Source organism: Coregonus lavaretus, assembly GCF_964263955.1.
Source record: "Coregonus lavaretus genome assembly, contig: HAP1_SCAFFOLD_161, whole genome shotgun sequence".
NCBI lineage: Eukaryota > Metazoa > Chordata > Actinopteri > Salmoniformes > Salmonidae > Coregonus > Coregonus lavaretus.
In genome coordinates this window covers 291,196-315,411 of record NW_028161655.1, presented here as the reverse complement: position 1 = coordinate 315,411, position 24,216 = coordinate 291,196, and the positions used below count along the sequence as shown (strand labels likewise).

Below are 24,216 nucleotides of genomic sequence, written 5' to 3'. Positions count from 1 at the left end.
TGTAGCTACTGCTATTCTATACACATAGCCACAGCAAGCTTTCTAAGAAACAGCCATTGCTAGGAAAAACACAACTTTGTCTTTCACTGAGTCACATTTGCCTCTCAAATCGTTTTTACTAAATGTATTTCTAGTGAATTTAGAAGTATCAGCCAGTGGTTTCTCCAAGCCAGAGAATTCAGTCCTATACTCAGTGATACTACAGCAATGAGAGGTGTGTGTCTGTGATGGGGGAATTAGATCAGTCCTGAGGGCCGTAACCATTCTATGTCTGTCTATTTTATCCTTATCTACCAGGATGGACAGACATACAGAGTCTGTTACTATCTGGCCTCATCTTGATGATAGTTAGTAGTTTCTGCTATTCCAGTGTCTTAGTCACTATCTGGCCTCATCTTGATGATAGTTAGTAGTTTCTGCTATTCCAGAGTCTGTCACTATCTGGCCTCATCTTGATGATAGTTAGTAGTTTCTGCTATCCCAGTGTCTCAGTCACTATCTGGCCTCATCTTGTTGATAGCTAGTCGTTTCTGCTATGCCGGCTTTGAACTGTTTTGGCTTTCCATCTGATACACACACTTTCATCACATTTATCACACACACACACCCTTGAGCCATGGGAAGAGCAGTATTATCTGCTCCCCTCTCTCCAATCTGTTTATACTATCAGCACTCTGTCTGCTGACATACACACAAGCCTTGCTCTCTGATTAGCTGGCACTCAGCTGCTTTGTGGGGTCATTGAGAACATCAGGTGAGGAGGAAGCTCTGTGACAGAGTCCATATTTCACCCCAAGCAGCCAAGTAAACCCTGCGAACGAGTTTGACCCCCTTTCCCTGCTTCCCATACAAAGTCTCTCTCTCTCTCTGCCCCTCTCTTTCGCTCTGCCCCAGAATAGATTTCCTTCTAAGAGTGACTGTTTTATGTCACCAATAGGGTCTGGGATGGAGGAGGGGTTCCGGAGTGAGGGATGGAGGAGGTAAGCGTGAGACAAGCCATTGTATATCTGAACCATCAAAGAGTCTGTGTTGCCCTCGGCCTCTCAGACCCTCAAAACATGCAACAATGAGACGGACCTGATTTGCTACCATAGAACACATACAACACACACTCACATGGCTGAGAGCTGATGTTGTCAACGTGTGACTGTTTGTTATATCCTGTTGACATGTTTTCTCCCAGTAGACTAACAGCAGCACCTCACTGCTGTGCTTCATCATGGTGAACTGGCTGACATATTAATGCCTAGTTATTATCACTCTTTCTATTGACGCACACTGTCTGTTTAGATGATGGATTATAGAGATTACTGATGAAGGGGGACATCTTTACTGGCCTCCAGATGGGACTCTCGGGACTGGATCTCATAAACAAGCAAAGGGAGAGACTGAGATAAGGGGGGGAGAATTGGCGAGAGACCAGGGTAGAGAGAGCGCAAGGGAGGGAGAGGCAGGGAGTCAGACAGACAGAGGTCCGGGGGTTTGAGAAATGTGTTAAACTCTCTGACCTCACTGACCTTAGATACCCAGACACCCAGTATCAGCAGAATGATCACTGACCTTAGATACCCAGACACCCAGGATCAGCAGAATGATCACTGACCTTAGATACCCAGACACCCAGTATCAGCAGAATGATCACTGACCTTAGATACCCAGACACCCAGTATCAGCAGAATGATCACTGACCTTAGATACCCAGACATCCAGTATCAGCAGAATGATCACTGACCTTAGATACCCAGACACCCAGTATCAGCAGAATGATCACTGACCTTAGATACCCAGACACCCAGTATCAGCAGAATGATCACTGACCTTAGATACCCAGCCACCCAGTATCAGCAGAATGATCACTGACCTTAGATACCCAGACATCCAGTATCAGCAGAATGATCACTGACCTTAGATACCCAGACACCCAGTATCAGCAGAATGATCACTGACCTTAGATACCCAGACACCCAGTATCAGCAGAATGATCACTGACCTTAGATACCCAGACACCCAGTATCAGCAGAATGATCACTGACCGGCTGATGTCTGGGCTGGGGACTGATGCTAGTCATGCTGTGTTGGTATCTCTAAACTGGACAGGTGACAGTGAATAATATTATCTCTAGACTGGACAAGGGACAGTGAATGATATTATCTCTAGACTGGACAGTGAGTCATGTTATCTCTAGACTGGACAGTGAATGATATTAGCTCTAGATTGGATAGGGGACAGTGAATTATGTTATCTGTGGACAGGGGACAGTGAATGATATTAGCTCTAGATTGGACAGGGGACAGTGAATTATGTTATCTCTAGACTGGACAGGGGACAGTGAATGATATTAGCTCTAGATTGGACAGGGGACAGTGAATGATGTTATCTATAGATTGTGGACAGTGAATTATGTTATCTGTGGACAGGGGACAGTGAATTATATCTCTAGACTGTGGACAGTGAATGTCACTAGATATGCATGCTTGGTTTGCTTCTCTTGGGCGTATTTCATTCTGGGGGGTTTTGTGCTGTGAGTTTGTGACATCTCTGCGCTTACAGTAGCTGTGTTACATGTGGCAGGTGTGTGTGCATGGGTGTTTGGAATGTTGGTTTTAAATATACTTAAGTATCAAAAGTAAATGTAATTGCTAAAATATACTTAAGTATCAAAATCATTTCAAATTCCTTATATTAAGCAAACCAGACGGCACATTTATTTTTCTTATTTTAATTTACAGATAATCAGGGGCACACTCCAACACAGACATCATTTACAAATGAAGCATCCGCCAGATCAGATGCAGTAGGGATGAACAGGGATTTATTTATCTTGATAAATGCGTGAAGCAGTGGAGCAGTTTCCTGTCCTGCTAAGCATTGAAAATGTAACGAGTACTTTTGGGTGTGCAGTAAAAAGTACATTATTTTCTTTAGGAATGTAGTGACGTAAAAGTTGTCCAAAATATAAATAGTAAAGTAAAGTACAGATACCCCAAAAAACGACTTAAGTAAAAATACTTTACACCCCTGCTGGCACTGCCAGCGTGTCACTGTGTGATAGCAGTAGGATGTTGATTTGTGTATAGAACAGCTATTTCCATCTCTGATCATTCAGAACCTGGTGGGATAGAGGGATGGAGAGCTAGAGAAGGAGAAACAGAGAGCAGGGTAGATGAGGATCTGGACAGGAAGCCTGCGGTAGATGGGTGCTCTGATCTCAGGTGGTGTGAGATTTTATCTGTCCATGGTGCACGCACTACTGTCACCTGGTAGGCCAGTCTGTGATGCTGCTGGAGTGTGTGGATGTTACCTGGGAAGGTAAAGTGCAGTGGTTGTGTGTGCCCCTGATCCCCCAACCTCTACCTTCCCAACACATACACTCAATACCAACTGATTGAATTAATTTATTTGATCATTTAAAAATACATGTACAACTGCAGAGATCTATATTGAGTAGAATATAACTTATAGAATATCAATCTAAACGCTAGTCTAATATAATATCCCTGTCTGTATCATGAAAGAAAAACAGAGGAATAACAACAGCATTACATAACATTACATAACAACATAACATAACAGTATAAGAGTATTTTCCTTAAATCACAGACCGTTTAAATGACTCTAGTCTCCATGTTGCACATCCCTAGTTTCAATGTGAACAATCATTAATAGAAACAGGCCAGGACCCAGGATCTTAGAAAACACCGTCCTCCTCCTCTCCCCCTCTCTCCTTTTATCCTCCTCTTCCTACCTCTTGCTCTCCACTCATCTACTGGTGCAGGGTTTCCCAAACCCGGTCCTGGGGACCCCCCTGGGTGCGTTTTGGTGTTTGCCCTAGCACTACACAGCTGATTAAAATAACCAACTCATCATCAAGCTTTGATTATTTGAATCAGCTGTGTAGTGCTAGGGCAAAAACCAAAACGTGCACCCAGGGGGGCCCCAGGACCGAGTTTGGGAAACCCTGTACTGGGGAACAAGCTTATCTTCCTTCTTTTTCACTTTCTCCACCTTTCCTCTGCGGCTCACCTCCCTCACCAGCTGGTCAGACAGTAGAGCACATGTTACAGAGAGAGCATGTAGGAGATAAATCAAATGAAGGTATATTTGTCATATTATATGAACAGGATTCACGTGGTGTATACTATACAGTACAATGAAATACTTAAAGAAATAGGATCCCATGCCTTATCGTCTTATCCATGCTTAACACTGCTGAGCTACTGTTCAACAATATCAATTTAGATCATACAAGGAACAAACCTTACCTTAAATTGAGGAGATCTTTACATGTTTTAGTTAAGGGCCTGCACCTGCTGTCCTTTCAAATCCAAATGTTTCAGTTGGGCAGTTAGGTTCCTGCAAGAACCCCCACCAACTAATGAGGTTCCTCGATGAACCCCACCTCCTATGGGGTTCTTGGAAGAACCTTTTGGGTCCAATTTTCTGTGCCAAGAACCCTAAGGTTCTTCAAAGAACTTTGAGGATCTTAGAAGAACCCTTGTTGAATCCCTAATTTTTGGTGTGCCGAGTCACTGGCCCCCATCTAACTACACCCTTTCAGGTAACAGGTGGATAGAGAGGGAGAAAGCGGGATAGAGGGGTAGAAAGGATCAGATTCTACAATATTCTCCAATATGCTGGAGGATATCACAGCACAGATGTATTACAATTTAAAGTGCATTTGACAGAGGCTTATAGAGTGGATAGAATGAATAATAAATCAGCTCTAAATTCCATGGAATACATTGGGTGGTAAAATGTAGCAAAACTCCAGATGGCAGAGTGGTAATTCCCTCGCACTCCACAACTGGAATAAATCCCCCTCTTGGATGAAGTGTCACAAGTTCAATAAAAACTTTAATCTTTATACAGCCATATAAAAACAAAACACCAATAAATGTCAGACAGCACCCTCCCAACACACAAACTCAATACCAATTGATTAATTGAATTTATTTGATCATTTAAAAATACACGTAAAGCCTATACAACTGCAGAGATCTACATTGAGTACAATATAATTTATAGAATGTAAATCTAAATGTTGGTCAGTTGAATATAATATTTTTGTCTGTATAACGAAAGAAAAACAGACAAAGAATAACATAAAATGACATGATTGTATAAAACAGAGTCACAGGATGAGTTTTTCCCTCAGATCCCAGACAGTTGAAATGACTAGTCTTCATCATGTTGCACATCCCTAGTTTAATTGTGAACAATCATTAATAGAATCAGATCAGGACCCAGAATCTTAGAAAACACTCTTCCTCCTCCTGTCCGGCTCTCTCCTTTCCTCCTCATCTCTCTCCACTCATCTATTGGAGAACGCACTTATCCTTCTTCTTCACTTTCTCCACCTTTCCTCCGTGGCTCACCTCCCTCACCATCGCCACCAGCTGGTCAGATGGTAGCGCATGTTACAGAGAGCATGTAGGCGATAAATCAAATGAAGGTATATTTGTCATATCATATGCACAGGATACACATGGTGTATACTATACAGTACAATGAAATGCTTAAATAAATAGTATGACTTGGCTGGGATTGGATCCCATGCCTTATCGTCTTATCCATGCTCCCTGACTTTACACTTCTGAGCTACTGTTCAGGTTCAGATAGTGTGGCTTGACCTCAGACATAACATGAAGATACATTGAGTATGGTGCCACCTGGTGGTTAGAACAGGAACAACACCCACCTCCTTGGTGTCTGGGAATCCTCCTGCCTCCAGTTTAGAGTAAGCCAGTTTACCATTCACTGTTACCTCGAAACTGGCTGTAGGACAAACCATGAGCAGTTAGGTTAGAATATAAAATAATAATCTGAGGTATTGATCAAATCTGATGGATGGACCATCATAGTGTAGTCAGTTGAAGTCCGATGGGATCTGTGACATTGTTCTGTGTGTAAAACACAGCTATGACGTCACTGTATCTGACAGGGTAACTTCAAGCTGTGTGTGTGTGAGTAACTTAGAACGCCGCCCTGTGGTTCCCGTCACCGTCGCATCAGGAACATTCCGCTTGATGGCGGATGCCAGGTCCTGATAGCGAGACTCGTACCCTCATCCACTACTGCAGCCCACAACACAAACACACTGTTACACGTTGCAACAAACACTGTCACACACACACCATCACACACACACTGTCACACAGGCTGCACATGGCATGTCATATCTCTAACTTTACACTGGACAATAGAAATGGAGAGGGTGGCTGAAACTTTGGTAAAAGTTAGAGAAACTCATTATTTACATCATCAATCTAAGTGGAAAATCATGTTAAAAAAATGTTTTGTGTGTGTAAACTATCCCTTTAAATCAATAACCTGAGGCAATAGGAAGTCTATTGGTTCCACACCAACACATTCAGACAGTTTGTACATGGACTCACTGTAATGTTTTCTTGGGTATAACACCAGATCTCCTAATATCATTTTAGAGTAGACATTAACAGATGTAGTAAAACGTTTGACAATAACTTACCAATATTCTATGTGGATTTCCACAGACATGATTCTTATCTCTTGGTAGTTTCTCCTCTCTAGAACCTGTGTGTGTGTGTGTGAGCAATGTTAAAGAAACATGAAAGCAGGTGAGCACTGTTACAGATAAGCTGAGTAAACTGCAGAGTCACTGGCCCCCATCTAACTACACCCTTTCAGGTAACAGGTGGATAGAGAGGGAGAAAGCGGGATAGAGGGGTAGAAAGGATCAGATTCTACAATATTCTCCAATATGCTGGAGGCTATCACAGAACAGATGTATTACAATTTAAAGTGCATTTGACAGAGGCTTATAGAGTGGATAGAATGAATAATAAATCAGCTCTAAATTCCATGGAATACATTGGGTGGTAAAATGTAGCAAAACTCCAGATGGCAGAGTGGTAATTCCCTCGCACTCCACAACTGGAATAAATTCCCCTCTTGGATGAAGTGTCACAAGTTCAATAAAAACGTTAATCTTTATACAGCCATTTAAAAACAAAACACCAATAAATGTCAGACAGCACCCTCCCAACACACAAACTCAATACCAATTGATTAATTGAATTTATTTGATCATTTAAAAATACACGTAAAGCCTATACAACTGCAGAGATCTACATTGAGTACAATATAATTTATAGAATGTAAATCTAAATGTTGGTCAGTTGAATATAATATTTTTGTCTGTATAACGAAAGAAAAACAGACAAGGAATAACATAAAATGACATGATTGTATAAAACAGAGTATTTCCCTCAGATCACAGACAGTTGAAATGACTAGTCTTCATCATGTTGCACATCCCTAGTTTAATTGTGAACAATCATTAATAGAATCAGATCAGGACCCAGAATCTTAGAAAACACTCTTCCTCCTCCTGTCCGGCTCTCTCCTTTCCTCCTCATCTCTCTCTCTCTCTCCACTCATCTATTGGAGAACGCACTTATCCTTCTTCACTTTCTCCACCTTTCCTCCGTGGCTCACCTCCCTCACCATCGCCACCAGCTGGTCAGATGGTAGCGCATGTTACAGAGAGCATGTAGGCGATAAATCAAATGAAGGTATATTTGTCATATCATATGCACAGGATACACATGATGTATACTATACAGTACAATGAAATGCTTAAATAAATAGTATGACTTGGCTGGGATTGGATCCCATGCCTTATCGTCTTATCCATGCTCCCTGACTTTACACTTCTGAGCTACTGTTCAGGTTCAGATAGTGTGGCTTGACCTCAGACATAACATGAAGATACATTGAGTATGGTGCCACCTGGTGGTTAGAACAGGAACAACACCCACCTCCTTGGTGTCTGGGAATCCTCCTGCCTCCAGTTTAGAGTAAGCCAGTTTACCATTCACTGTTACCTCGAAACTGGCTGTGGGACAAACCATGAGCAGTTAGGTTAGAAAATAAAATAATAATCTGAGGTATTGATCAAATCTGATGGATGGACCATCATAGTGTAGTCAGTTGAAGTCTGATGGGATCTGTGACATTGTTCTGTGTGTAAAACACAGCTATGACGTCACTGTATCTGACAGGGTAACTTCAAGCTGTGTGTGTGTGAGTAACTTAGAACGCCGCCCTGTGGTTCCCGTCACCGTCGCATCAGGAACATTCCGCTTGATGGCGGATGCCAGGTCCTGATAGCGAGACTCGTACCCTCATCCACTACTGCAGCCCACAACACAAACACACCGTTACAACAAACACTGTCACACACACACTGTCACACACATACGGTCACACACACACTGTCACACAGGCTGCACATGGCATGTCATATCTCTAACTTTACACTGGACAATAGAAATGGAGAGGGTGGCTGAAACTTTGATAAAAGTTAGAGAAACTAATTATTTACATCATCAGTCTAAGTGGAAAATCATGTAAAAAAAATGTTTTGTGTGTAAACTATCCCTTTAAATCAATAACCTGAGGCAATAGGAAGTCTATTGGTTCCACACCAACACATTCAGACAGTTTGTACATGGACTCACTGTAATGTTTTCTTGGGTATAACACCAGATCTCCTAATATCATTTTAGAGTAGACATTAACAGATGTAGTAAAACGTTTGACAATAACTTACCAATATTCTATGTGGATTTCCACAGACATGATTCTTATCTCTTGGTAGTTTCTCCTCTCTAGAACCTGTGTGTGTGAGCAATGCGAAAGTGAAAGCAGGTGAGCACGGTTACAGATAAGCTGAGTAAACTGCAGAGTCACTGGCCCCCATCTAACCACGCCTAAACCAGTAGACTGGTTTATCTAGCCTAGACAGGAAGTGGTAAAAAAAAATCCTTCTGCTATTTGACCAACAGAATGTCAATATACTGTACTCTGCTCTCTATTTGCCAAAGATCAAAAATGATTTTGTCTATTTTCACAGAAATGTGTGAAAAAATTGTCATACAAATTCATAGGACATAAAAACAACAAACACAAACATATGGAGTCCTACTATTACTAATAACTACTACTGCTAACTTACTACTACTAAGGCCTAGGTTCAATCAAGCCTTAACCAGCGATGGCAGACACCCGCATAGCGGATGACTTGGTGGTGGAACTGTGTTGGAGCCATCAAATCAGTGAGCAGCTGCTCTTGCCTCTTCATGAAGCCATACCCGCCCCCATTCGCTTTGGAAGTTCAGAACGAGAAAGTGTAGGCTATATAGAAATAATTAGTCAAATTGAAAAATCATTCAACTAAATACGTTTTTTTATCATCCTAATCAAGGTGTAGATTACATCTCACATTCCAGTGTTGGAACTTAACTCCGTGCAGCCAATGGCAATGTCCACTTTAGGTATAATGCCAGGAGCCGCTTGTGGATTTGACAGCTCTAAGGCAGTTCCACCTCTGACAAAGATATGTGGCAGTAAAATGGACATATCACTATACATACTGATTTTACATAATGTTGCTTTCCACTGGACTTTATGTGACAACACCGAGAATCGTTATCACCGTTGATCGATGTTCCTAAACTGCTAAAGATATAGGTGGAGATGAAGTTTGTGAAAAGGAGGAAATATGCAGAGTTCCCATCCAGACCTTCTAACTGTAGGGTAATGGTGTTGGGTTACAGACAAATAGTCTGTTGAGTAACTGATGAATAACTGTTGCCTACTGGGTTCTTTATCAGCTGGCTCATCAACAGGTGTGTGTCTCTGCCAGCAGCTGCAGTCATACTGAAGAATGTGGGGGCCTCATCCCCACAAGACAGTATCAGCCTCATTCTGTACAAGGAATGGGACATAACTGTCATTTTTTCATTTTATTAGTTTAAATAATATACAGTAGAAAATGTAGAGTAATAGAACCTTACACTCCCCTGCATAAAATATCATCTGCTTCTGCTCAGTACCAGATATAAGTATCTATAAGATACACTAGATTGGTATTTGCTCATACAATACGTGATGACAAAGAAATAACAATAATAGTACCAGCTTTGTAACATTTAAAAACTATCAGCAATATTTGATGGACACATTTTAGAAGAGTTCAACAGAATACAATTATTCCATATGTACTGTAAAAGTTGCATTGCAATCTGCCCATATTTTACAAGACTTTCTAATTAATGTGTCTTCTCATTAAATATGAACCACTAATGCCATAACAGGTATTTTACATTTATAAAAAAGTATCTGGTGACATTCTGTATAAAGTGTTGCAAATTGTATCTCAGCGGGTTAACCCTTACAGTCCAGCCCTACAGACACAGGCAATGCACTTTAGTTTTGCTTTAGTATATACAAGGCTTTTCATAGTTCAGAATAAGTACTATACCGTCTCTTTATGCAATGATATTGTACCTGTTAATAACCATTTATGTTTATATATATATATATATAGATATATATATACACACACTCATAACATATAAACTTGTAGTAAAAAAAAAACAGATTTAAAAGTTTTGTTCCCCATTTACACATTAAAAAAAAGAATCTTCTTGGTTGCTGATTGGTGTTGGTTGGACACAGTTTCTGGTAGGACAGATACAAAAGTAACACAGTTCTGCATGCATGCATTGGTCTCCATGGAAACACAGGCGTGGCTCTTCCAGTTGATTGGATGAGGTGGGTCATGGCTAAACCCACCTCATCCAGCTTTTGTCAAATTAATGTAAAACGTTTTATTTTAGCTAACCCTAACTCTTTTCCTAACATTAACCTAATTCTCCTAACCTGCTATGAAAAGTCAAATCTGAAGCTAATTTGACAAAAGCTGGATCCCTTCTAGCCATGACCGATGAGGTCTGCGCACTACTTCTTCCTTCCTCCTCTATGGCATTGGCCAATAGAATAACAGCACTGGCCTCTTTTCTCTATCTCTGTCCAATAGGATCAGAGCATGAGCCTCATTGAGGGGCGGGTCCCGCTTCCGGGGTCGTGTGATTCGTCCTGAGGCAGCATCAGTTTGTCCGGCGTGTACTCGTTCCGCTTCAGATCTGAACAGACACAGGAAGAGGAGAGAGATGAGGCAGACAGACAGGCATCCATCTATTACATACAGCTGAAATACAGTGGCTTGCGAAAGTATTCACCCCCCTTGGCATTTTTCCTATTTTGTTGCCTTACAACCTGGAATTTAAATGGATTTTTTTATTGTGAAACAAACAAGAAATAAGACAAAAAAACAGAAAGCTTGAGCGTGCATAACTATTCACCCCCCCAAAGTCAATACTTTGTAGAGCCACCTTTTGCAGCAATTACAGCTGCAAGTCTCTTGGGGTATGTCTCTATAAGCTTGGCACATCTAGCCACTGGGATTTTTGCCTATTCTTCAAGGCAAAACTGCTCCAGCTCCTTCAAGTTGGATGGGTTCTGCTGGTGTACAGCAATCTTTAAGTCATACCACAGATTCTCAATTGGATTGAGGTCTGGGCTTTGACTAGGCCATTCCAAGACATTTAAATGTTTCCCCTTAAACCACTCGAGTGTTGCTTTATCAGTATGCTTAGGGTAATTGTCCTGCTAGAAGGTGAACCTCCGTCCCAGTCTCAAATCTCTGGAAGACTGAAACAGGTTTCCCTCAAGAATTCCCCTGTATTTAGCGCCATCCATCATTTCTTCAATTCTGACCAGTTTCCCAGTCCCTGCCGATGAAAAACATCCCCACAGCATGATGCTGCCACCACCATGCTTCACTGTAGGGATGGTGTTCTCGGGGTGATGAGAGGTGTTGGGTTTGCACCAGACATAGCGTTTTCCTTGATGGCCAAAAAGCTCAATTTTAGTCTCATCTGACCAGAGTACCTTCTTCCATATGTTTGGGGAGTCTCCCACATGCCGAACACCAAATGTGTTTGCTTATTTTTTTCTTTAAGCAATGGCCTTTTCTGGCCACTCTTCCATAAAGCCCAGCTCTGTGGAGTGTACGGCTTAAAGTGGTCCTATGGACAGATACTCCAATCTCCGCTGTGGAGCTTTGCAGTTCCTTCAGGGTTATCTTTGGTCTCTTTGTTGCCTCTCTGATTAATGCCCTCCTTGCCTGGTCCGTGAGTTTTGGTGGGTGGCCCTCTCTTGGCAGGTTTGTTGTGGTGCCATATTCTTAAACATTTTTAATAATGGATTTAATGATGCTCCGTGGGATGTTCAAAATGTCTGATATTTTTTTTATAACCCAACCCTGATCTGTACTTCTCCACAACTTTGTCCCTGACCTGTTTGGAGAGCTCCTTGGTCTTCATGGTGCCGCTTGCTTGGTGTACCCCTTGCTTAGTGGTGTTGCAGACTCTGGGGCCTTTCAGAACAGGTGTGTGTATATATACACTGAGATCATGTGACAGATCATGTGACACTTAGATTGGACTTTATTAACTAATTATGTGACTTCTGAAGATAATTGGTTGCACCAGATCTTATTTAGGGGCTTCATAGCAAAGGGGGTGAATACATATGCACGCACCACTTTTCCGTTATTTATTAGATTTGTTTGAAACAAGTTACTTTTTTCATTTCACTTCACCAATTTGGACTATTTTGTGTATGTCCATTACATGAAATCCAAATAAAAATCAATTTAAATTTGCAGTACAATTTAAATTTGTTGTAATGCAACAAAATAGGAAAAACGCCAAGGGGGATGAATACCTTTGCAAGGCACTGTAACAATGTCACTACTCCATTGTCCTAGAGCCTTATATTCGAATCTGCATTGTCCCCTTTCGCCCACAGTCCTCTGTCCCCATAGCAACAGATAAGCTCACCCCGTCTCCATAGTAACGGACACACTCGGATGCAAACGGAAAACAAACAGAGAGAGAATTCCCTACCGGGAAGTTTGAGTTTCCTGCAGCAGGAGTTACAGTGGTGTTTGGCACGGAAGTTTCTGATGGCGTCGTCTCCCAGGTTGGCAGGACCAAATATCATGTCATATGACCTACAGATTAATCAAGACAACATTATTATTATTAATTATGTGAGCATTCTAAAGGTCCAAATATTGTGTTGTATGATCTATGGATTAAAATGGGAATGTTATAAAGGTTTTACAACAAAGTGAAACATGATTTTTGAATTTGAGAGAACAGAAACAGGTTTACACACCCCTTCTCTCCACTCTTTATGACAGACGGATCAGTCAGAATCTCCCCCACTCCTAAAAAACACAAACACAGAGATAGCAGTTACTAATGGGAGGGATTTGTATTTACAGGATTTTGACCAGCCCAGCACAACTCTCTCCTGGTGTTCTCGTATGTCCAGTCACTGAAGTGTCAGGGGTTAAAGGTTAGGGGTTGGAGGTCAGGGGTTAGGAATGCCAAGAGTGTGCAAAGCTGTCATCAAGGCAAAGGGTGGCTACTTTGAAGAATCTAAAATCTAAAATATATTTTGATTTGTTTAACACTTTTGGTCTTCACTATTATTCTACAATGTAGAAAATAGTAAAAAGAAAGAAAAATCCTTGAATTAGTAGGTGTGTCCAAACCTTTGACTGGTACTGTATGTCCAGTCACTGAAGGGTCAGGGGTTAAAGGTTAGGGGTTGAAGGTCAGTATTACCTTGTAGGTCCAGCACTAACAGCTCTCCCCGGGTGTACTCGTATGTCCAGTGGCTGAAGGCCAGCATGGTCTCCTCCAGAAGGTTGGTCGGGACAATCTCGTCCCCGTTGTTATTGTTAAACTTCCTGAACTCTCCAGTAATACACTCCTCTATAGCAAACCACTGGCCTGCAGAGTGACAGTACAACAGAAACACCTCCAGAAACCTACACACAGAGACAGAGAGACAGAGAGGTGGGCACTCTGTCTTCTGAAATTCATGTTTAAAATGCCAAAATAAAATCATTTTTAATGTTAGCAGCTGAAAACACCTGAAACCAAGCAGCTAAATGAGAACTGTGCCATATAGCTCTGGTGTGTGTGTGTGTGTGTGTACCTGGGAGAGTAAGGGATTGTCTTGGGCCTTATTTGGTTGAAGGCAAATGTCAGTTTCTGAGCAGCTCTCTGCTGTTGAATTTCCTGTCAAAAGAGAAATCAATGAATGAGAGAGAGAGAGATGATCCCAGTGTATGAGGTATTTCCATATTTCCACATGAAATAGCCTTGAATAGACAGTAGAGGAGGAAGGATGGATGAATAGAATGGAGGAAGAGAGGGTGGAAAACTAACCATAGAGTTGTGTCCTGCTATTGTGTGTGTGTGTGTGTGTGTGTGTGTGTGTGTATACGTACAGAGGTGAAGCCAATTACGTATATACAGTGCATTCGGAACGTATTCAGACCCTTTCCACATTTTGTTATGTTAAATCTTATATTGTCCCCCCCCCCCCGCTCATCAATCTACACACAATACCCCATAATGGCAAAGCAAAACCAGGATTTTAGAAATGTTTGCAAATTTATTAAAATTAAAAACCAGAAATATCACATTTAGATAAGTATTCAGACCCTTTACTCAGTACTTTGTTCAAGCACCTTTGGCAGCGATTACAGCCTTGAGTCTTCTTGAGTATGACACTACAAGCTTGGCACACCTGTATTTGGGGAGTTTCTCCCATTCTTCTCTGCAGATCCTCTCAAGCTCTGTCAGGTTGGATGGGGAGCGTCATTGCACATCTCCAGAGATGTTCGATTGGGTTCAAGTCCGGGCTCTGGCTGGGCCACTCAAGGACATTCAGAGACTTGTCCCGAAGCCACTCCTGCGTTAACTTGGCTGTGTGCTTAGGGTAGTTGTCCTGTTGGAAGGTAAACCTTCACCCCCAGTCTAAGGTCCTGAGCGCTCTGTAGCAGGTTTTCATCAAGGATCTCTCTGTACTTTGCGCCGTTCATCTTTTACTCAATCCTGACTAGTCTCCCAGTCCCTGCCGCTGAAAAACATCCCCACAGCATAATGCTGCCACCACCATGCTTCACCGTAGGGATGTTGCCAGGTTTCCTCCAGACGTGACGCTTGGCATTCAGGCCAGAGAGTTCAATCTTGGTTTCATCAGACCAGAGAATCTTGTTTTTCATGGTCCGAGAGTCCTTTAGGTGCCTTTTGGCAAACTCCAAGCGGGCTGTCATGTGCCTTTTACTGAGGAGTGGCTTCCTTCTGGCCACTGTACCATAAAGGCCTGATTGGTGGAGTGCTGCAGAGATGGTTGTCCTTCTGGAAGGTTCTTCCATCTCCACAGAGGAACTCTGGAGCTCTGTCAGAGTGACCATCGGATCTTGGTCACCTCCCTGACCAAGGCCCTTCTCCCCCGATTGCTCAGTTTGGCTGGCTGGCCAGCTCTAGGAAGAGTCTTGGTGGTTCCAAACTTCTTCCATTTAAGAATGATGGAGGCCACTGTGTTCTTGGAGACCTTCAATGCAGCAGAAATGTTTTGGTACCCTTCCTCAGATCTGTGCCTCGACACAATCCTGTCTCAGAGCTCTACGGACAATTCCTTCCACCTCATGGCTTAGTTTTTGCTCTGACACGCACTGTCAACTGTGAGACATTATATAGACAGGTGTGTGCCTTTCCAAATCATGTCCAATCAATTGAATTTACCACAGGTGGACTCCAATCAAGTTGTAGAAACATCAAGGATGATCAATGGAAACAGGATGCACCTGAGCTCAATATTGAGTCTCATAGCAAAGGGTCTGAATACTTATGTAAATAAGGTATTTCTGTTTTAAATTTTTTTGTCATTTGCAAAAATGTAAAAAAGAAACTGTTTTCACTTTGTCATTATGGGGTATTGTGTGTAGGTCAATGGTCTGAATACTTTCCGAATGCACTGTAAGCCCTGGATAGCTGACACTATGTCTTGGCCAATAAGAGCCTTTGAAGCCACCAGGTCGCCATATTCCTAGTCCTCCTTTCGGGGCTTTGAGTAATGGGAATGAATCAGGGAAACACTGAGTGTACAAAACATGGCCCTTTCCATGACAAACGGACCAGGTGAAAGCTATAATCCCTTATTGATGTCACCTTTTAAATCCACTTCAATCAGTGTAGATGATGGGGAGGAGACAGGTTAAAGAAGGATTTTAAAGCCTTGATTAGGAAGGTGTTCCTAATGTTTTGTACACTCAGTGTATATATCGTTGGGTGAAGCGCGTTCTCCTCTACCCTGAGACAGAGCAGCAGCACAGTGTCCTCCTTGTAGATGCTCTGCCAGGTCTGGACCACCTCTGGTAGGAAGGACTTAACGATATACAGGTGACCTGGCTTCAGAATGTCATACTCCGACCACGTACACAGCACCTAGAGTAGAATACAATAGTTATAGTTTATTTTCCTTCTGAGAAATACATTATTGTACAACAATGCAACAAACCAACAACAACAAAAGCAACAAACCAATAGCAATACTTTTCCATGTTCAGTTACATGTAGAAGACAGTGCACAGTAGTGACCCCACACACACCAACTATACCTTGAGTGCACGCCGCAGCCCCCCTCCCATCTCCTCCTTACTGAGGAACTCTATCTTGGCACAGAGACCTTTGTGAGCCCAGGAGGACATGCTGTTGTTGATGGTGTTGGGAGAACTCTCCTCCAGACGATATACTGTTACTGGCTCACCTACAGGGGGCAGCACACACACACACACACACACACACACACACACACACACAGACAGTGTTGTATGAGTGTGTGTTAAATACATAATTGCGGCCACACAGGATAGGGCGTTTATAGGTTAAACTGGTTTTGACCCTGGCCGTGAACCCACTCTCAGAGGGTGTGTCAGGGGGAGTTAACCTATTATTTATTGGTTAAACTGGCTTCCTTATTTTCCTTAACTGGCCATGATATGTCCCACTTTACGTCCTCATTCTAACAGACCGGTGATAGGACAAGGACAAGGTCACCTGCCCAGTCTCCTGTCCCGGGGCTGGGGCTGGGTGGGGTCACCTTGCCTGCACCTGTCCAGTTCTCCAGGGTTGGGGTGGGACAGTTCAATCTCATTGTTTATAAATTAGAAACACTGGGAATGGAATTTCAGTTTACTTCCTGAATTGAAACGGAATTGACCCCAACACTGCAGTCCTTTCAACTAGCTAGACTATAGCTGAGTCAGACAGTAGGACACGGTCCGTGAAACCACCACAGTGGAAGAAAATGGATCCCGAATCAGTTGAAAAGGGCAAAGCGTAATTAGGGTCGTGTTCACGCAATGGAAAACGTCACGCAATGGAAAACGGTTAAAAGCATTTCACTGTGGAAAATTAAAACAAGGCACCAGTAAACATGTTGTACTCACAAATTATGCAGCGCCCCCCACCCACACCCTCTTGGGCCAATTAGTGAAAATTATTCAAACGTACGTTGCATGGATTAATGAGAGAGAAAAAAGGTCCTTATTGGAAACGTATTTCTCATGAGGAGATACATATGTACGAAATTACATGATTGTAGCTCAAACGGGACAGGAGATATGCTTGTTCAAAGTTTGGTGGGGGAGAAAAAGTCTCATTTGCAGAAAATCAAATGGGCGGATCTTACATGTCCTTATGGGAAACTTGTTGCTCATGAGGGTCTGCATATACAGTGAGGGAAAAAAGTATTTGATCCCCTGCTGATTTTGTACGTTTGCCCACTGACAAAGAAATGATCAGTCTATAATTTTAATGGTAGGTTAATTTGAACAGTGAGAGACAGAATAACAACAACAAAATCCAGAAAAACGCATGTCAAAAATGTTATAAATTGATTTGCATTTTAATGAGGGAAATAAGTATTTGACCCCCTCTCAATCAGAAAGATTTCTGGCTCCCAGGTGTCTTTTATACAGGTAACGAGCTGAGATTAGGAGCACACTCTTAAAGGGAGTGCTCCTAATCTCAGCTTGTTACCTGTATAAAAGACACCTGTCCACAGAAGCAATCAATCAATCAGATTCCAAACTCTCCACCATGGCCAAGACCAAAGAGCTCTCCAAGGATGTCCGGGACAAGATTGTAGACCTACACAAGGCTGGAATGGGCTACAAGACCATCGCCAAGCAGCTTGGTGAGAAGGTGACAACAGTTGGTGCGATTATTCGCAAATGGAAGAAACACAAAATAACTGTCAATCTCCCTCGGCCTGGGGCTCCATGCAAGATCTCACCTTGTGGAGTTGCAATGATCATGAGAACGGTGAGGAATCAGCCTAGAACTACACGGGAGGATCTTGTCAATGATCTCAAGGCAGCTGGGACCATAGTCACCAAGAAAACAATTGGTAAACACACTACGCCATGAAGGACTGAAATCCTACAGCGCCCGCAAGGTCCCCCTGCTAAAGAAAGCACATATACAGGGCCGTCTGAAGTTTGCCAATGAACATCTGAATGATTCAGAGGAGAACTGGGTGAAAGTGTTGTGGTCAGATGAGACCAAAATCAAGCTCTTTGGCATCAACTCAACTCGCCGTGTTTGGAGGAGGAGGAATGCTGCCTATGACCCCAAGAACACCATCCCCACCGTCAAACATGGAGGTGGAAACATTATGCTTTGGGGGTGTTTTTCTGCTAAGAGGACAGGACAACTTCACCGCATCAAAGGGACGATGGACGGGGCCATGTACCGTCAAATCTTGGGTGAGAACCTCCTTCCCTCAGCCAGGGCATTGAAAATGGGTCGTGGATGGGTATTCCAGCATGACAATGACCCAAAACACACGGCCAAGGCAACAAAGGAGTGGCTCAAGAAGAAGCACATTAAGGTCCTGGAGTGGCCTAGCCAGTCTCCAGACCTTAATCCCATAGAAAATCTGTGGAGGGAGCTGAAGGTTTGAGTTGCCAAACGTCAGCCTCGAAACCTTAATGACTTGGAGAAGATCTGCAAAGAGGAGTGGAACAAAATCCCTCCTGAGATGTGTGCAAACCTGGTGGCCAACTACAAGAAACGTCTGACCTCTGTGATTGCCAACAAGGGTTTTGCCACCAAGTACTAAGTCATGTTTTGCAGAGGGGTCAAATACTTATTTCCCTCATTAAAATGCAAATCAATTTATAACATTTTTGACATGCGTTTTTCTGGAATTTTTTTATTCTGTGTCTCACTGTTCAAATAAACCTACCATTAAAATTATAGACTGATCATGTCTTTGTCAGTGGGCAAACGTACAAAATCAGCAGGGGATCAAATACTTTTTTCCCTCACTGAAATGTCATGACTGTAGCTTAAATGGGAGAGGAGATATGCTTGTTCAAAGTTAGACATTTCAGTTGATTACTATTGCGCGCCCCTTGGCCAATCAGTGTACATTTGTAAATGCCGGATCTCTATGGCAAGAAGCATCATTCAACCAAGTTTCCTCAAAATCGGGTCAGTGGTGTCTGAGATATCAAATAAAATAAAATGTTATTGGTCACATACATGTGTTTAGCAGATGTTATTGCGGGTGTAGCGAAATGCTTGTGCTTCTAGTTCCGACAATGCTGTAATATCTAACAAGTAATATCTAACAATTTCACAACATATACCCAATACACACAAACCTAAGTAAGGAATGAATTAAGAATATATACATATATGGACGAGCGATATCGCGTGTGATTAATGTACGCACAAACGGACGGAGACAAATCCATAGTCACACTCTGATTCAATCGTAGGGGACAATGAGCGTTTCTTATCAGCCCATTTTTTTCCATGTGGTGCCTGATGAAAAGGACCCAGGTCAAGGGGGAGAGGTGTGGTGTCATACCGTATCTTACCTCTAGGGGGCACTGGGATGAATGGGATGTGCAATGTTGTATCTTACCTCTAGGGGGCACTGGGGTGAAGGGGATGCTCTGAGACAGCCTCATCAGGTTGTTACGCTCCACAGCTACAGGGAGGGAACACACAGGTGCATACACACACATAGGTCAAATACACACAACATAGTAAACTGACATCCTACTCCATGTAGTGGGAAATAGGGTGTGACCTGCAACTGACTAAAGTATGATTTAATAATAATAATAATAATAATAATAATAATAATAATATGCCATTTAGCAGACGCTATTATCCAAAGCGACTTACAGTCATGCGTGCATAAATATTTTTTTTTTTGTGTATGGGTGGTCCCGGGGATCGAACCCACTACCTTGGCGTTACAAGCGCCGTGCTCTACCAGCTGAGCTACAGAGGACCAAACCTCACCTGAGTATTGGTAGCTTTCCATTGGCTTGAACGGGGAACCAATTGCTACAAAAATAATAATAAAGATCAGTTATTCAAATCCTGTCCAATCAAATCTAAAGTGTATTTGTGATATGCATGGTTTACAGCAAATGTACACAATACAACAAAATGCTTACTTGCAAGCTCTCCTCTCATGACATTTGCTAATAAAAGTACAAGTAAAAAATAAGAAAGAAATAAGCATGTAGAGAAGAGAATAAGAATGAAAAAGTACATTGAGGTGAAGAGGTGGATGAACAATGAGTTACACATAGTTAAAGGGATAGTTCACATCACAATGAGTTAGACATAGTTAAAGGGATAGTTCACATCCCAATGAGTTAGACGTAGTTAAAGGGATAGTTCACATCACAATGAGTTAGACATAGTTAAAGGGATAGTTCACATCACAATGAGTTAGACATAGTTAAAGGGATAGTTCACATCCCAATGAGTTAGACATAGTTTAAGGGATAGTTCACATCCCAATGAGTTAGACATAGTTAAAGGGATAGTTCACAACACAATGTGTTAGACAGTTAAAGGGATAGTTCACATCACAATGAGTTAGACGTAGTTAAAGGGATAGTTCACATCACAATTAGTTAGATGTAGTTAAAGGGATAGTTCACATCCCAATGAGTTAGAAGTGGTTAAAGGGATAGTTCACATCCACTCACAGTCCTTCCTGCTCCCCAGGTGGGCGTGTCTGTAGAGACATGATGCAGCTGAGAGGAAGGAGAGAAGAGATCATCAGCCAGAGACATGACCACAGGGGTGAATAGCCTGTCATCCTTGTTCATCTCAGAGAAAGAAATCAGGAACTATCAATTTACAGTAATCGTAGAGACAGCAAGTTCCAATGGACACATACCATTTATTCCTGAGTCCTCCCCTGGTGCCCTGCTGAGAGAGAGAACACACAACGGACATTAACATCCACCTCATAGAGATAGAGATCATTACTTGGAAATAACATGTTTTTGCATGGACATTGCCATTGAGGACTTCCACCATTTTAAAGTAGTCAACTTGGTGGGACTTCCTATGGGTTAAGGAAGGATCACACAATTCCATCCAGGTCATCAGGAGGGATCAGCCAATGAATTATACTTGTGAGCAAATGTTCCATAACTGCATGTGGCAGTAAAATCGCCAAGATTGGCTTTATACCTGTTCAAACAACACACTACAGGTGTCAGTATGCCCCCTTTCAGTTTGTTTACCAACTCATAGAAGTAGTGGAAGAAGAAAATGGACTACTCTAAAATGGAGAAGGCCTCAATGGCGCTGCCCATGCCCTCACAGACGCCATAAAGGGACTGATACAAAGATGTGTTGTCCAAGTCTATGATCCACCTCTACAGCTGATACTACACAACACATTAACCTATACAGTAGAACAGTAGTAGTACAACACTGTTCACCTATTCATTAACGAACTAACACTTTCATAGATTCTGAAGCTATAATGCAGGGAGCCTACGAACCACCCACTCACCCTAACCCTAATGGCTGTGTTGGAAATGTGATTGGAACATTGTTTCCTGTCACCATGGTAATGGTAAGCCAGGCTTGGCCCAGGGTTACGAGCCACGCTGTGGAAACACTGAACTGATCAACAATCAAGAGATCTATTATACTCTACTAGACCCACGGCTGTAGGTGAATGAATCTACTCTACTCTTCCAGGGCTGTAAGATCCAGGGCTGTAAGATCCAGGGCTCTAAGTATAAGTGGACCCCAGCTGAAAAACCAGGATGAAGGTAGGAATGCATGTCAGGTACTTACAGACTGCTGGCCTGAGCTGTCTTGACCTGAGCCCTCTCCTGAGGAGACAGGAAAACATACCAGTCAGTCAGTCAGTTATACAGTCAGAAGTGATTTCAGGATCTGAAGGGGTGTGAGACATCATATAGTTATGGAACAGTTCTCACCAGTAGTAGTGCAGCTCGGGGGTCTTCTTGGATGAGGATGTCTTCCGCTGACACTCTGCTCCTTTCTCTCTTACTCAGAGCTGCAGAGACACACAACAACCAAAGACACTTACAGTTAACAGACATGGTATACATGTCGTTGACCTCTGGCAGGTCTTGTCAGGGTTCTGCAATGTATTCATGTGTCTAGCAACACATCTCTAACTTCCTGGACTTACAGGAGTCTGGGTGGAGGAAGGAGGGACTCCGGTCAAACTCAGTGAAGCCAGCGTACGAGTTGACCGTCCTCATATTACCTTGGCCTTCAGGATGACCCTGTAGACAGAGAGAAAGACACACCGACATCAGTATCTAGGAGCAACTTCCTCCTACTGGGCTCTGCTGATGAGATCAGTTTTCTTGTTTTTCACATAGTGAGGCTAAGGTTAGGATTTGTGGGGACAATGTGTTTGGACAGGAAGCCATTGAGGAATTCTGGTTTGTTCTGTGGAAGTGTCTCTGTGATGTTTCATGTAAATAAATTGATCACATGGAACTAAACTGCTCTGCCCCCTGCCCTGGTAGAAATATCGAACTAGAACTAACAGGTTCTGGTTTTTAAAATGGTCATAACAATGACTAACATTCTACCAACCAACAACCACTTCCCAAACGGGAACTAAGCGAAAGTAAATAACTGCCTCAATACCTAGGAGGAACACACACACGTAATCCCACATACTCTCTCACCTGTTCCCTGTGCCGTGTGGCTGGGCTGAGCTGTCTGGAGGAGATGTCTCTGGGGAAGGAGCGCTGCAGGTCCAGGTGCAGGTTGTCTTTATGACCTGGAGGACCAGAACACTGTTAGTCAGACAGATACATAGACAGCATCACACCAGGGGTGGCCAACACTGGTCCTGGAAGGCTGCAGAGTCGCAGGCTTTTTTGTTGGGGTTAATTTCAATTCAAATTTGATAACTTCCTGAATTAAAATGGAATTGACCCCAACCCTGACCCAGGTCAGGGGTTGGCCACACCTGGTTCTGTGCCTTAGAGAGAACATCTTAGACCTCTTGGACAGTCACTGGAAGACAGATGGACGGAGGGTAGGTACCTCAACCTTTCACCTTTCCATGTGACAAACCCTTTAACCAATACAGACAAATTCAGGAAAGGGTGCAAATCTCAACCAACCAATCAATCAATCCATGGTGATACAGTCACAACCCTGTCCCCTGCAACCAGAGGCCAACACCCCAACGACGTTAGACAAGACAAAAGGTGGACACACTAATTGACAGGGAGAGAGCGAGAGCGAGAGAGAAAGAAAGAGACAGATCTGAAAGAGAGACAATGACGACAAGTCAATTACAAAGCTGATCCTAGCACCCTACATCCCTGGCACTTCTTCCTAGGTAACGTCCCAAATCACACCCTGCTCTCTATGTAGTGCACTACCGCGTTCATACCTAAGTGGAAAGGTGGTAATTACCAGTTGTGAAGTTAATAACAGTTGGAGGTGTTCACGTGCTTTCAACTCGTTGAGAAACACAGATTGGCTAATGGCCAACAAGTGGTGTCAACCATAAACTAAATGTACAGCTATCATGCTTGTAAACATATTATATAGTTTTCAAAAATCATATTAGTAAATAGCTTTTTATGAATAATTGTTACATTTTACTGAAAGTGCTGTTATCAAAGTCAGAGATCAGCATGTGCGAGAAGTCGGAGCTCAGGGATGAGACAAGTTTCCCACCAGTAATTATTGAGTTGGAGGGGCGTTCAACTGGATGATACTGCAGGCTGCCGGTAGCAAATAAATTATCATTAACTTACAGTATTCTGTGTGCAATTCCAATAATTGTTTCTATTATACCAGATGCATGTCCTTGAACCAATTATTTTACAAACTTATTTTACAAAAAATAGGTGCAAGGACATATATCTGTGTAATAGAAGCAATTATTCGTACTATGATTGTTTTGGATAAAAATAAATTCTCACGAATATTGACCACAAAGATTGCCATTTTCCCATTGACTATAATGAGGTATCCTGCTTTCTGGATAAAACAGCCTGCAGTATCCCGATCTGCCTTAAACATCATGGCTTCAATGTAAGGGGTCAACTGTTCCCCCTCATTTTTCCCAGACGTATGTGCTAAATTGGCCTACCAACTTCCCACTTGGTTATG

At 42.5% G+C, this 24,216-nt stretch overlaps 1 protein-coding gene and 1 long non-coding RNA gene across 2 annotated transcripts in view; both read right to left on the bottom strand.

The window, feature by feature from the left end:
- Positions 1–4,936: 4,936 nt before the first annotated feature.
- LOC311120251 lies at positions 4,937–5,776 on the bottom strand. Its single transcript, XR_014612139.1, has 2 exons — positions 5,700–5,776; positions 4,937–5,397 (listed from the first exon to the last, which is right to left on the bottom strand). It is a non-coding gene; the product is annotated as an uncharacterized lncRNA (long non-coding RNA).
- A 1,268-nt stretch (positions 5,777–7,044) lies between these two features.
- Positions 7,045–24,216, bottom strand: part of LOC311120284 (transient receptor potential cation channel subfamily M member 7-like) — a 71,657-nt gene continuing 54,485 nt past the window's right edge. Inside the window, exons 27-44 of the mRNA XM_084194913.1 lie at positions 22,770–22,864; positions 22,259–22,355; positions 22,041–22,120; positions 21,895–21,932; positions 20,978–21,009; positions 20,784–20,831; positions 20,083–20,127; positions 19,697–19,762; positions 16,377–16,525; positions 16,069–16,203; positions 13,904–13,986; positions 13,528–13,733; positions 13,073–13,124; positions 12,799–12,905; positions 9,643–10,971; positions 8,595–8,659; positions 7,801–8,176; positions 7,045–7,498 (exon numbers count right to left, since the gene is read on the bottom strand). Coding sequence (XP_084051039.1) covers positions 10,868–10,971; positions 12,799–12,905; positions 13,073–13,124; positions 13,528–13,733; positions 13,904–13,986; positions 16,069–16,203; positions 16,377–16,525; positions 19,697–19,762; positions 20,083–20,127; positions 20,784–20,831; positions 20,978–21,009; positions 21,895–21,932; positions 22,041–22,120; positions 22,259–22,355; positions 22,770–22,864 — 1,337 coding nt within the window. The 3' untranslated portion in view covers positions 7,045–7,498; positions 7,801–8,176; positions 8,595–8,659; positions 9,643–10,867. The remainder of the gene's footprint in view (positions 7,499–7,800; positions 8,177–8,594; positions 8,660–9,642; positions 10,972–12,798; positions 12,906–13,072; positions 13,125–13,527; positions 13,734–13,903; positions 13,987–16,068; positions 16,204–16,376; positions 16,526–19,696; positions 19,763–20,082; positions 20,128–20,783; positions 20,832–20,977; positions 21,010–21,894; positions 21,933–22,040; positions 22,121–22,258; positions 22,356–22,769; positions 22,865–24,216) is intronic.